Source organism: Gossypium arboreum, chromosome 9, assembly GCF_025698485.1.
Source record: "Gossypium arboreum isolate Shixiya-1 chromosome 9, ASM2569848v2, whole genome shotgun sequence".
Lineage (NCBI taxonomy): Eukaryota > Viridiplantae > Streptophyta > Magnoliopsida > Malvales > Malvaceae > Gossypium > Gossypium arboreum.
The window spans coordinates 80,978,516-80,992,756 of record NC_069078.1 but is presented as its reverse complement, the minus strand read 5'-3'; the positions used below and the strand labels follow the sequence as shown (position 1 = coordinate 80,992,756).

General features: G+C 32.2%; 1 protein-coding gene across 2 annotated transcripts; it reads left to right on the top strand.

The window, feature by feature from the left end:
- The first annotated feature begins 5,969 nt into the window (after positions 1-5,969).
- On the top strand, positions 5,970-13,153 carry LOC108453775 (AMP deaminase). Of its 2 annotated transcripts, none has more exons than XM_053019505.1 (20): positions 5,970-6,661; positions 7,320-7,501; positions 7,611-7,797; positions 8,241-8,419; positions 8,519-8,570; positions 8,659-8,786; positions 8,879-9,058; positions 9,374-9,441; positions 9,536-9,678; positions 9,989-10,050; positions 10,362-10,475; positions 10,716-10,856; positions 10,971-11,123; positions 11,401-11,454; positions 11,532-11,642; positions 11,730-11,903; positions 11,982-12,062; positions 12,342-12,440; positions 12,542-12,665; positions 12,779-13,153. In XM_053019505.1, the coding sequence occupies exons 1-19, from the start codon at positions 6,316-6,318 to the stop codon at positions 12,608-12,610; spliced, it is 2,523 nt and encodes an 840-aa protein (XP_052875465.1). In that variant the 5' UTR covers positions 5,970-6,315; the 3' UTR covers positions 12,611-12,665; positions 12,779-13,153. The 2 variants fall into 2 exon arrangements, with proteins under 2 accessions (XP_052875465.1, XP_017607554.1); XM_017752065.2 differs by having other exon boundaries at positions 12,776-13,153.
- The last annotated feature ends 1,088 nt before the right edge of the window (positions 13,154-14,241 follow it).

Genomic DNA, 14,241 nt, shown 5'->3' with positions numbered 1-14,241 from the left:
AACCCTTTTGGAACATATTAATAACAACATACAACTAAAGCTGGCCTGTCACTGTTCTTTTTCAACCTCGTGGGGTTTTCATGGTTATAATAGCAGTTTATTTGCAGGATTTTCAAGAAGGATGACTCTGGGAGTTGTTTGCGTCCAAGCTAGTATTTCAATAGGAAAAACATACTTGTGATTTCTATGATTAATAACCTTGTTGAAAAGTAAATAAGAACAAAATTCGTCTGCCCCCATCGTGTACCTCTTTGTGTGCGTTCAACTGAGATTTTGCCGTTTACTTCTCCATCACCAGTGATTAGAGCTGTGGCCTTTCTCTGGAAACCCCTCTAGAACCTTCTTCTAGACACTCCAATGCTTTTGTGTTATGAAATCTAGCTGTCGGCGCTAATGGTTTTATTTGGGAGGTGGAAGTTTCCAATAGAGAAACATTTTCTATTTTTCACTTCAATTCCTTGGACAAATTGTTGGTGATTTTGATCTATTTTTATTCCTGCAATTCACTCTCTTCAAGGAGGAGCATTTTCCCACTATATTATTATGTTGCAATTGAAATCTCATCTATATACTAACTAAGATCCAGAAATAACAAAAGCTTTAGGGAATCAGCCAACCGTATAAAAAAGGGGTTAGTTTTGTTCGGTAAAAGATGGCCGAAATTAATGACAATGAAATCTATTTTAGGGTTAAGTGCTAATATCTTACTTTCAGCTTGCAAACTCATTTTTGAGAAATTTTAAAGCCTAACTTTCTTAGATTAGCCCCACCTTTACCAAATTTTGTTCTGAAAAGAAAAAGGGGCAATTTTCTCTAGCCTTCCCTCAACCTTGTTTCGTCGATAGATGTAATTTCTTGGCATACTGTTGTTATTAGCAGAAGGATTCAAAGCTTTAAAAATTAAGCAGATATAGTTAACAACAGAACATAGGTGAGATGAGAGAAGATTATAAGGAATTCTAATTTTCAAAGAAAATTGATTTACTGAATTTTTATTAATACACGTGTTGCAAAATAAGAGGCACGCAAAGAGTCCAACAGTTCTTCTATCGCCTTCTGCATAAAAAGTCTAGAAATAGCTTTTCTAAGCTTGTAGGTTGCCCGGTAAAAAGGAAGTTTAGTTTAAGAAATTTGGTATTCGATTCGTTAGGAATTTTAATAAAATATTGTATATTCTGGTAAATCAATGCACAAATTAGTTAACTCTTAAATAAATATGGGTAAATTGATAGATATATCGGTAAAGTTTTAGATATTTAATAAATCCAAAGTGTTAGTCATTTTAGCAAAATGATTTAGATATTTTGATAAATATTGATCGATCATTAGATATTTTGATAAATTCTTACAAGATTTAGTAGATTGTTAAACATATTAAAAATCCTTAGAAATTTTGGTAATATTTTAATAAAGTCATAAATTTTTGATAATTGTTAACTTAATATAGGGTTTAGAAAACTTAGAAAATCAATCTTAGAAATTTTGATAAAGTCTCATAAATATAATAAAATGATAGAAATTTAGATATTTTAGTAAATCCTTAGAAATATTTGTAAACTGTTAAATATTTTGATAAATTTTATATCTTTTAGTAAATCGTTACATATATTGGTAAGTTGTTAAATTTTTTGTAAATCCTTAGAAATATTAGTTAATTTTATATATTTTGTAAAATCACAAAAAATTAGTAATTATTAAGACTTGGTGTAAGGCTTAAAAATTGAAAATAATGGTAAAATCTAAGAAATTTTGGTAAGGTCTAATAAGTATTGGTAAAACAGTAAAAATTTTGATAAATCGTTAGATTTATTGGTAAATCTTTGAATATATTGGTAAACCCTTATAAGTATTGGTAAAATTTTAGAAATTTTAGTAAATTGTTAGATTTATTTGTGAAACTAGAAATATTGGTAAATCGTTAGTACTATTTATGAACCCTTAGAAATATTGGTAAATCGTTAGATGTTTTAATAAATCTTTAAAATTTTTTGTAATTGTTAACACTTGGTATAATGTTAGAATTTTTGAAAATGTTAGTAAAATCTTAGAAATTTTGGTAAATTCTCATAAATATTGGCAAAACAATAGAAATTTTGATAAATCGTTAGATATTTTTTATAAATCTTTTGAAATCTTGATAAAATGTTAGATATATTAGTAAATCCTTAAAAATATTAGTAAAATGTTAGATATATTGATAAATCCTTAATAATATTGGTAAATGGTTAAATATTTTGGTAAATTATTAGAAATTATGGTTAATCATTTGATAATTTGGTCAATCTTTAGGTAAATCATTAGATATTTTAGTAAATCTTTAGATTCATTGGTAAACCCTTATAAATATTGGTAAAATCTTTCAAAATTTTGGTAATTGTTAAGACTTGGTATGATGTTAGAAAATTTGAAGACATTGGTAAATTCTCATAAATGTAGATAAATCTTTTGAAATTTTGATAAAAAGCAATCATTAGAAATATTTGTAAATTGCTAGGTATATTGGTAAATCTTTAGTTATATTAGTAAATCGTTAGATATTTTGATAAATTTTGGAAATTTGGGTAAACCGTTAGATTTATTGCTAAGTTTTTAGAAGTATATATATATACATTCTTAAAAGTATTGGATGCGATTGACACCTTACATTTCCTTTGTATAGTTTAAACCACTTGAACCTATTGTTGCTCAGATTCTGGGTATTGTTCTATGGCACATTCTTATTCTTCTTCTTTTTTCTTCTTTATTTCAATCACCAAAATTCAAGCTGATGAAAATATGTTGTTGTACTAAAATAGAATGTAATTCCTTAATCCACCAAACACCAACTCATGGCTTTTGCATCTACTCACGTGCCTTTCTCAACTTGACACAAACCCTAGAAAATGTAGGAATTTTGTTTCCACGATTCATCAATTTTGATATGACTTCAGAGAAGATTAGATAGAAGCGTGAGATGCGTAAAAGTTCTAAGTTTGTCCAAACATATATTCTTACTTGCTATGCACATTCCGTATATCCAACAAAAATACCTCTTGCTAAGTTAATCTTAATGTAAAAGGATATATAATGTCTATTTTAATCTTTCATAACAATTAATTAAATTTAAGCCTGAAATTTTGCATTTCTAGATTCTTCAAAAAAAAAAAAAAAGAATGCTACTTCAATTTAAAATTTTTTAACAACCTTTATTTAAAAAATATTGGCTTTTTAAAAATTTAATAATTCCATAAAACTATTAATATGAAACTTAGTGTAAATATAGTTCACCATTTTGCTAACCACTTGGAGCTAAGAGAAATGTAATTAGTAAGTCGATTTCTTTTGTTAATTATCCCATATAGCATCCTAATCCTCTCTCTTTCTTATTTATATATATACACATTGTCTAGCCGATTAGGATGTCCATGCTGTAATGATTTGGTTTTTAGTAGTATCAAAAATTATGATTTCGAGATCTTAGTTTTGTAAACTGAATCAGTAAATATTAAATAAGAATACTTAAGGAGTTAATATGTTGATGAATTGAAATTTGATTAGACAATTTAGCTGAAATTATGATTAATTAAGGCCTAAAAACTAAATTATAAAGTTCAACTATTATAGATTATTAATTGACTAAAAGCTTGGGGACTTAAATTACAATTAGCTAAAGGTTAAAATAGTAAATAAACCATTTTTAATTATGTGATCGTGGATGATGATGGAAACTCCACTGTATTGATTAAAATGTTAATTATATTAAGTAAATCATAATTAAATTAGTTAAACAAGGTTAATTAACATTTAATTAAAGTATAAATAGGAAAGTTAGTGGAAATCTACCATCTTCTTCCCATTTACTACCGTCACCATAGAAATAGCTTGAAGAAAACTTTCAACGTACTCTTGGTTATTCGGCTATACAATTAGGTAATAAATTTAAGATTTTTTCTTGTAATTTTTTATAAATTTTAGGTCATGTGAGTTTGATTTAGCAAGCTAGCTCATGTACCAATTTGAGAAACTACTAATGTTTTAGAAAGTTACCCTTGTTGATTTCTTGAAGAATTAGGTATGAAATTGATAGAAATTAAGCTTAATTTGTGAAGTGACTAAATTTTAAAGCTTAATTGTTGATTTCACACAATAAAGATCAAATTGAATACAATATAAAATTTCAGTAGAAATAGAGAGTAGGAGGTCCCTAATGAGTATATGTGAAATTAGACTTTAATTCGAAACTCTAGATTGAAAGTTATGATTCTCCCGAATTTAAGGATGGAATTGATACTGCATTATTATTGAATTATTATTCATAGCTAAAGACAAAGTTTAGCCATTGAGAGGGAAAAGAAAAGTAAAAACCAATACTAAGTGATACGAATTTTCAATTTGTATTATTATGATTTAGAACCAATTTAATTATTGTATATTTATAAAATTTTGCATTATACAGTGTTGCATGAAAATGAAACCAAAAGTCAACACGAGGGAGAATCAAAAGTCCATGGAAATGAAACCCATTACAAAATTGGGAGTTGCACACAAAAACAACAAAAAACGAACATAATTGGAGCTCCATAACATCGAAAGCCACAAACAACATGGAAGAAGGTTAGAGTAAAATACAAAAACAACATATGAGAAAATTGGAGCTTAAGAAGTTGAAAAAGTAATTCCATTGTTCTAGGCAACGATGTTTTCGTTGGAGTAGAACCCTATCTGTCACTATTTACAATATGTGTTCGTTGGAGTGGAAAACTACCTTCTTTACATAAATTAAACTATCTTTTTTCTTCATGCTTCATTAAGTTTACAATTGACAAAAAAGTACTCAAAATGAGTTCGAATTAATACTAATACTAATACTATATAATTAACTTAGAAAATAAATTAAATATAAAAAGATCATAAAATCTACCAAAACCTAACCTACAAAATAAACTAAAATCCTAAATTTTACTAAAATAAAAGAAAAATAACTTTAATATATTAGAGTTATTAGGCAATGAAAAATTGGGATAAAATGTGTTAAGAAATCTTAAAGAAACTGAAAAAATAACAACGAATGGTGGTGAAGCTTTGAAATTTTGAAATTAGTTGTGTTGACAAAACTTATAGAAACCTAAAAACAACATGGGAGAAGGCCAAGCCAAAGTTTGATGTTGAAGTTGGGATAATATCTACGGTGGGTAAAATTCGATTTAACTTTAAAAAATAAAATAAAAATTTAAATTTTGAATCAATTGAATTGAATTTTCGAATTCAATTAATAATTCAAATAATTTGAATAAACTAAATATTAAACTTTTTAAAAATTTTATTTACTATTAAACTCTAATTTTTTTGAATTTATATCTACTATTTATATTATTGAATTAAATTTCACATTTTGTACTATTTATATTATTGAATTGTTTAATCATGTCGAATCTTTATCAATAATTGTTAAAATTAAATTATTGATGATGCCATCAAATATTATTGTTAAAATTATTTGTTGATATTAATTACAATAACAAAGCAACGCCTGAATAACAAATGTTATTAGCGCAACTCAAACTCAAGTTACATTTGGGACGATGAATACAGTTGTTATTTTATATAATGTTACTCGTTATTAACAGCCAACATAATATTGTTGCACAACACTTTTTACTTCCTCCCTCTTAAATTTCTCTAATTTTCTTTCAATCCTAATTCCTACAAAGCAATTAAATTTGCATGCAATAGAATGATAACTGCACTTCATTTAATATTAACGATAGCGATCCACAGTGAAGCAGTGGAGATTCTATACAACATAAGAACAATGTTTCTTTTACACATACTTATTTTTTAAAGCTCTATTAACCAATGCATTTTAACTAGGAAATCAATGCATGCTAATTACGACACTAATTCAACTTAAAAACGTTAAACTTGCTTATTAAATTAAATTAAAGTTGCTTTCGCATTAGATTGACAATAATCATACTTTAAAATTAAAAATTACTTAGCAATACAATAAGTTTAGGTCAGAAAAGAGGGAGAAAAGAAGAGAGCGCGAATCTGTCCTTATTGGCCTATTAGGTTGGTGCTCTTCTGTTTCTTTTTAAATTTCTATTTTTGCCCTATAAATAGTGGATTAAGCCTATCGTGTATTGTCTCCCATAAAACAGAGCTTCTCTCTCTGTTCTCCTCATTCGCCCAAGTGTGTTGAGAGTTTCACTAGGGCTTTTTGGTTTTTTTTTTCCCTTTCATTTTTCCTTCTTGCTTTCTATCTTTTTTTTTCTTTTGGCTGTGGATTTGGAAAGTTTGGAACAAAAAAAAAAGGAGTTTTATAGAGAGTTCTAAATGGACACGTACACTGTCCATCTTGCGATGGCGGCTCTGGTTGGAGCTTCGCTGGTGGCCGTGTCGGCGTATTATATGCACAGGAAAACCCTAAATCAGTTGCTGGAGTTCGCCAAAACGGTGGAGAGGGAGGATATCTCGGAGGGAGAGTCGCCGCTGCCCTCCAAGAAAAGGCGCGCCCACCACTCTCGCCGGAAGGGCAGCGGATATTACCGCCGTAGCTCCTCGTCTTTGCCGGATGTTTCGATGATGTACGGCGGGATTGATGGAGAAGAGAAACGTAACGGGACTATCCATGTTGACGGGATTCCCCCTGGGTTGCCGAGGCTCCATATGCTGCCGGAAGGTAAACATGGGATTTGAAATCCAGAGATTTGATGAGTTATTGAATAATAATATGTATAAAGTAAATAGCTTATTACTTTGTTTAATAAAAAATTTCACATTACAGAATTAACGCTTTGGAAACTTGTTTTCCTTGCATTTTTCTCTGTTATTCTTATTTTATGAAAAGAGACGGAACTTATTATCTGATTAATTGGAAAAACAAATTGCTGATTTTGTAAGCGTGAGTGAAAGAAAAAGGGGAAATTAAGTTACAGCACAAAACGAAGGGAAAAGACGATAACTTGAAACTTCGAGGCAACAATTAAAGAGTACCTTTTGTACGGAAGTACTTCCGTGGAACATCAGCCTTGCTCTCTAGAGATTCTTACTCGGAAAATCTCTGAAGCCGGAGCCTGACAAACACTGTAATCAAGATAATTGAAGACCATTATCTCTTGTAGATTATAAAATAAAAACAACCGAAGGTTTTTTTTTGTGCATTTGAGATTGTTGGCTGCGTGTCTTTCAGACTTTCACCCAACTTCCACTCGCGAGAAAGATGCAATTTTAGGGCTTGGAAAGAAATTGATCTGTCTTGTTCTTTTTAATCTTTCTTTTTTGTATTACCCTGTGTCATTGTCTTTTCTGATTAGATGCTGTAATTGTTTTGGCTTCAGGGAAGTCTGGTGGCCATGCAACACCAACTAAGAAATCTGGAAGTGTTATGCGACCTACATCTCCCAAGTCCCCGGTTGGTAGTGCAAGTGCATTTGAGAGCATGGAAGGATCAGAGGATGAAGATAATATGACTGACAGTTCTAAGATTGACCTTACATATCTTCATACTAATGGAAATGCTGTGAGTAATCTTTTTTCCCCTTTTCTTTCTGCGCTTGCTTCTGCTATACATTTACAGGTTGTTGGAAACTTGATCAATCTTTTGAGTAATAGAAATTTCTCTTGTGTAGGGCCCAAATTTGCCGGACCACATTAATGCTAATGGGGAGGCAATTCAGATAGCTGCTTCAAGCATGATTCGATCTCATAGTGTATCAGGTGACCTCCATGGTGTTCCACCTGATCCTATTGCAGCTGATATCCTAAGGAAAGAGCCAGAGCACGAGACCTTTGCACGACTTAATATTTCCCCTACTGGTATTGACTCTCTAATGTATGCTACATTAGGTTTGTATGTAATAGGTCTGCATCATAATTTTTATTATCGCTTCATACACCACTTTCACCATATCCTGTGTCTTAAAGCTTTAAATTGTGCGTGCATTCAAAATTTTCACCTTGTTATACATTTAGCAGTTTATTTAATGAAAAATTCTAACATTCAAAATATACCTAAAATCCATTCCTGTGCTACTTATTAAAATATGCTTATCTTTCTTTTATAAAATATAAGCTACTAAAAGGGTTTTTTAAGTGTGCTTGACAGCAGTCTAAGACGGCAAATGGGTGTATTCCCTTGTTAGAAAAAGTTTACAAGGTCCTATTTTTAAGCTTAAGGTTCTGATATTAGATTCTGCAAGCACTAAGCACAATTTCCTTAATATTTTTAAATAAAATTTTCATCTTCTACTTGATACCAGAGGTACCATCACCGGATGAAGTTGATGTCTATGTAGTTCTGCAAGAATGCCTAGAAATGCGGAAAAGATATGTATTCAAGGAGGCAGTTGCTCCTTGGGAGAAAGAAGTTATATCAGACCCAAGCACACCAAAACCTAATCCAGCACCCTTTTTTTATGCTCCTGAGGGAAAATCTGATGTAAGCTTATACTCGCAATCCCAAATTCTGTGCCACAAGTTACTTGCATTTGACTTCAATTCTTCTTTAGATTGTAAAGATGTATACCCTTTTTTGCAGCATTATTTTGAGATGCAAGATGGAGTAATACATGTTTATGCAAATAAAGATTGTAAGTATTGTCATACCTGATATTAACTTTCCTACTTGTGATCTGAACTACTCTCTTGCTTAAGCAATTTTCATCTGTCTTATTTCAGCAAAAGAAGAGCTCTTTCCTGTAGCCGATGCTACAACCTTTTTCACCGACTTGCATCACGTACTTCGAGTTATAGCAGCAGGCAATATCAGAACTTTATGTCATCATCGGCTAAATCTTCTAGAACAAGTAAATGCTTCTCCCTGTTTATGAAGTGCACCCTAATTTTGTAATTTTCTATTTTGATCATTAAAATTCTTTTTCATTTTGATTTCTTTCAGAAATTCAATCTTCACTTGATGCTTAATTCGGATAGAGAATTTCTAGCTCAGAAAAGTGCACCACATAGGGACTTCTATAATGTGAGGAAAGTTGATACTCACGTTCATCACTCAGCGTGCATGAACCAGAAACACCTTTTGAGGTTTATAAAGTCCAAGTTGAGGAAGGAACCAGATGAGGTAACTTTCATTTTTGTTAATTTTCTCTGGTGTGCTTTTACAAAAGGTCCTTAAAATTACTAATATCCTCGGTCCTTAGGTGCTATGTAAATGCGTTTGTGTGTATTGTGTCAGTCTTCTTGCAAATTGCAACTCTTTTTTATTCTCTCTAATATGGAAATTGCCTAAAAGCTAATTTGTTTGGTCAACCAACTATAACTACACAAGTGATGTCGGGATAGTCTCATTGCTTTGTGGAAGAGGTGTTTGAAAGCGTGCATGTGAAGAAGCATTTTTGGCTGAAAATTGGGTTTACTTTTTTCTTTCTTTGTTTAGGTTGTAATATTTCGAGATGGGACGTACCTAACCCTGACAGAAGTTTTTGAGAGCCTGGATTTAACTGGGTAAGGACTTTCTTTTTCCTTTTTTTTTTTCTCAAAAGGGGAGGGAGAGATTATGCAACTAAATGTAACTTATTTTTTGCTTTTGTTTGAGCAGGTATGATTTAAATGTGGACCTTCTTGATGTTCATGCAGACAAAAGTACCTTCCATCGTTTTGATAAATTTAACCTTAAGTATAATCCTTGTGGTCAAAGTAGGCTCAGGGAAATTTTCCTCAAGCAGGATAATCTTATCCAAGGTATATCCTTTTTATTTCCTTGATTTTTAGGACATTGGAGTGCTATGCGGAATTCTCTGTGAAATTGTTTGCTTCTAGCAAGTACTGAGGTTCAGATATGGTGCTGAATAAGTCCTTCCAACTTTTATTTCAATGAATCATCAGTGTCTCTTCTTCATGTCTGTATTATTATACATTATAAGGTGCTGCTGTGGTTCTTTGCTAAAATGATTCCATGTCTGTATTTTTGATTGGTTTATTGCCATGAAGGAATGTTTTCTTTGTGGTGATTTTCATTGTGAAGTCACAGTCAGGTTTTGTAACTTTGCAGGTCGATTCCTTGGGGAGCTGACAAAGCAGGTCTTTTCTGATCTTGCCGCAAGCAAATACCAGGTACATCCTAATTGTAGTTCGCAAATACATTTTCTCCCTGAGATAAATTCTGATTTGGCATTTTAGGCTTGGGGATAGCATCCCTTCAGAGCACTTTAGTTTAGTAGGACTATTATAAGGAAAACTGTCCTATAAATTTGCTTAGTATGTTGTACTTCATTCTTTGAGTAACTATATGTATTCAATGAACTGAAGTATGGATGCTAATATATTTTTTTTGATAATATGCTACATGGTTCTCCTCTCACATGATTCCGCAAATACATGTTCTCTGGATTTTCGTTGTTTTGATGTTCGGTTTTTTGTTGCAGATGGCTGAATACAGAATATCTATATATGGCAGGAAGCAAAGTGAGTGGGATCAACTGGCTAGTTGGATCGTTAACAACGAATTGTACAGTGAGAATGTTGTTTGGTTAATTCAGGTGCTTATACTCTTTTATATCTCAATACATAATGACTGGCTTTTTGTGATATATCCTGTGAACCTTTATATATAGGTCTGTTATTGGTCCGTATATGTGGATTAGAACCTTAGTAGAATGTGACACAGGCTCCATATAAGTAGAATGTGACACAGGCTCCATATAACAAAATTGTGCTGTTGGCTGGGCAATAGTTCTTAATCCTTGATTATGTGACATTTTCACTACTTTTTGCTTCAGATCCCTCGACTTTACAATGTATACAAGGAGATGGGGATTGTTACATCATTTCAGAACATTCTTGACAACATCTTTATTCCTCTTTTTGAGGTTACTGTGGATCCTGATTCACATCCTCAGTTGCATGTTTTCTTGAAACAGGTTTAATATCTTTTATTTGATTTTTTTGGGGGCATTGCCATGGTTTTGTTTGGGTTACGTTGTGACTCAGTTTGTGGTGTTTGCCATGACATCTGCTTCTTGTTGGCAATTCAGGTTGTAGGGTTGGATTTGGTAGATGATGAAAGCAAACCTGAAAGACGCCCCACAAAACACATGCCAAGACCAGATGAATGGACTAATGTATTTAACCCTGCATTCTCCTACTATGCATATTACTGCTATGCGAACCTCTACACCTTAAACAAGGTATGCATTATATAAGTCGACATTGTTTCAGCTCCACTAGATTTGAATACCTTTGTCATCTTTATAGTTTCAAATTACAGTCTCAAATTAAATAAATGTAACTTTTGAGAACAGTTACTTATTTTCTTTGCATTGGCTTTCTAAGCTTCTTTCATTACATAAATTGGCCCCTCCGCCAGTTATTTTTAGTACTGGCTTTCTTCTGTAAATCAGTACTAGATGCAACCACTATGTTTTTAATATACGAATACTTACCTTCGTGGCATGACTTATTCAGCTTCGTGAGTCCAAAGGCATGTCAACCATCAAATTCCGACCACATTCCGGGGAGGTACTTATGAAAGTTATATGCAACCTATCATGAATGTTTCAATTTTTTGTGTGCCCCTCATATTTTTAGTGTTTCAGGCTGGTGATATTGACCATCTTGCGGCAACATTTCTAACTGCTCATAATATTGCACATGGAATCAATTTGAGGAAATCCCCTGTACTACAGTATCTTTATTATTTGGCACAGGTAAGAGCACATGGAAAGTTGAAAAGTAATTTTAGTTATCAATAAGCACAGCATTTCTAACTGTTGTCATGGCCTATTGGTTATCAGATTGGCTTGGCTATGTCTCCTCTGAGCAACAATTCCTTGTTTTTGGACTATCATCGGAACCCTTTTCCAATGTTCTTCTTGCGGGGTCTGAATGTTTCCCTTTCTACGGATGATCCTCTTCAAATACACTTAACAAAGGAACCTTTGGTGGAAGAGTATAGCATAGCTGCTTCTGTAATCTCTCTTTCAGCAAGAATCTACAATATATACTATTATTTATGGTTCAATTAAATTAAAACCATTGATTTGCAGGTGTGGAAGCTGAGTTCATGTGATCTATGTGAGATTGCCCGTAATTCAGTCTACCAGTCAGGTTTTTCTCATGCTTTGAAGGTAAAATTCTTTCTTATTTAGAATCTTGGTGATGATTAGGAAGGCAGTGATACACTGCTGCAACCTTTTATAAGACTAGGAATGACTTGTACATAAAGAATTGCCTGTTGTCTATTCCAAATGGCACCAGTCTAATTGCTTGAAAAGTATTTCATGATACTAGTAAATGGTTTGATTAGGGAATTGTTCCAGGTCTACTACTCCCTTCCACTTCGGTAGATCTTTCTTTGAAATGATTTCTTGTAATTGAATTTAGTAGTATGAATTTGTCTGTTTCAGTCCCACTGGATTGGGAAGCACTACTACAAGAGAGGGCCCGGTGGGAATGATATACACAAGACAAATGTACCTCATATCCGGCTGGAATTTCGTGATACGGTAGGAGCCTAACTGTAATCTGTTAAGCTGACTCTTGAAATAACTTGAATGCAGATGCTAGTGAATATTTAAACATATTCAACATGTTATGCTCTGTGCAGATCTGGAGAGAGGAGATGCAGCTGGTTTACTTGGGTAAGGCTGATATCCCTACAGATGTTGACAAGTAATGTTGAACATACGGCACAAGGATCCATTCTTGAATGTTACCAGTATATTTAGACGGTAGCCATCTGATTCCTTTGCATCTTGTTTGAGTAGTTATTTTCTTTTTCTTTTTTCAAATATAATTGTATAATTTGGATTATATCCTCCATTGCTCTTATTTGTTGCAGTAGGCAAACCTGCGTTCTACCTTCATCCTGCATAAAGGGACCATGAGCCATACGAACTGAGAAATTGCAGGGAGCAAGCAACAGTCTGAAGAGGAAGTTAACATGGTTTGAGGCCACTGGTTAAATCATGTACGCAGTGGAGATTGTTGAAATGGAAACATCTGCAATGTCTTAGTTCTTAGACTCAGGGCATGGTGTATCCAAAAATGAATCAAATACAGCCTATGACACGAGGAAGCAAATTATAGACTTCCCATAGAGATAATAACCAAAAATAATGTTTCCCGTTACATTTGCTACAGTGTATGCCATTATCAAATAGTGTTGGCAAGAAGTGAATAAATGCCTTCTTGCATAATAAATTTTGACCTACTTTTACCCGGAGCATTGCATGCATGCGCCATGGATCATTCTTCGGCTCTCCCCTCCATCTGCTTCTATTATATATTCAAATCTATTTATAAGCATCTGAATCTTTTGCTTTTAGTTGTGATGAACGGTTGGTTTTGAGAAGGTTCAGATCTGATTATCATCAAAGTCGGATTATTTTAAGTTCATATATATATTTTGGGTTTGGGTTAATTTGGGTTCAAAAAGTTTTGTTGTAAAAGTAGTTTGAATGTAAAATACTGGATATATTAGTTTTTATGTCAAAACATATAATCGCTTTAAATTTTGGGGAGGGATCCATTTTATGCTTAAAAAAATTAAAATGAACTGTTATTCCTCCTTTTTAGTTTAAAATATTCAGTCTAATTAATGAAACTATTTACTGACTATTGAGTTTATACTAATTTGCTCAAAAAGTTGTAATAATTGTGTAGGTGTATTTGTCAATTAAAAAAGTTCTTACAAAATAGAGTTGAATACAGAAATAAACTAAAATAGTTGAAGAATTAAGAGTACATAGGTTCAATCCTAAAAAACAAACCCAAAGGTTATATAAACTAGAATTCGACCTCTTTTGAAATAAAGCCGAAGTTGATAACACACGAGGATCACACAAAGAAGTGGAGATAGAGGCGCTCTACAACCACTATATTGAAGACGAACATAAGGAAAACTGGTCGAGATTAGATCTGAAAGTTAGCATCTAGTTGGCCAGAATATGGGTGAAGAAAGAATTGGCCTCATAGGTGGAGGCGATCGCATGAACCAAGAAGTTCCACAGCCTTGTAAAAGACAAGCGTTATGCTAAATAACATTCAAGTTTCAAAATTATGGATAAAAGTTAGAGGTTACAACATCAGGGTGTTGGGTTGGTGAAATTTGTGATATATATTCTTCTTTTGCTATATCTTAAAACATAAATATTATTTGTTAATGTACCATCTTATGTTTAACATCTTATTTTTATATAATTTAAAATAAAATAAAATAAAATTTCATTATTTTTAAAATATATATTAAAATATACTAAAATAACAAAATATTATAATATTTTATTTTATATTAATATTTAAATA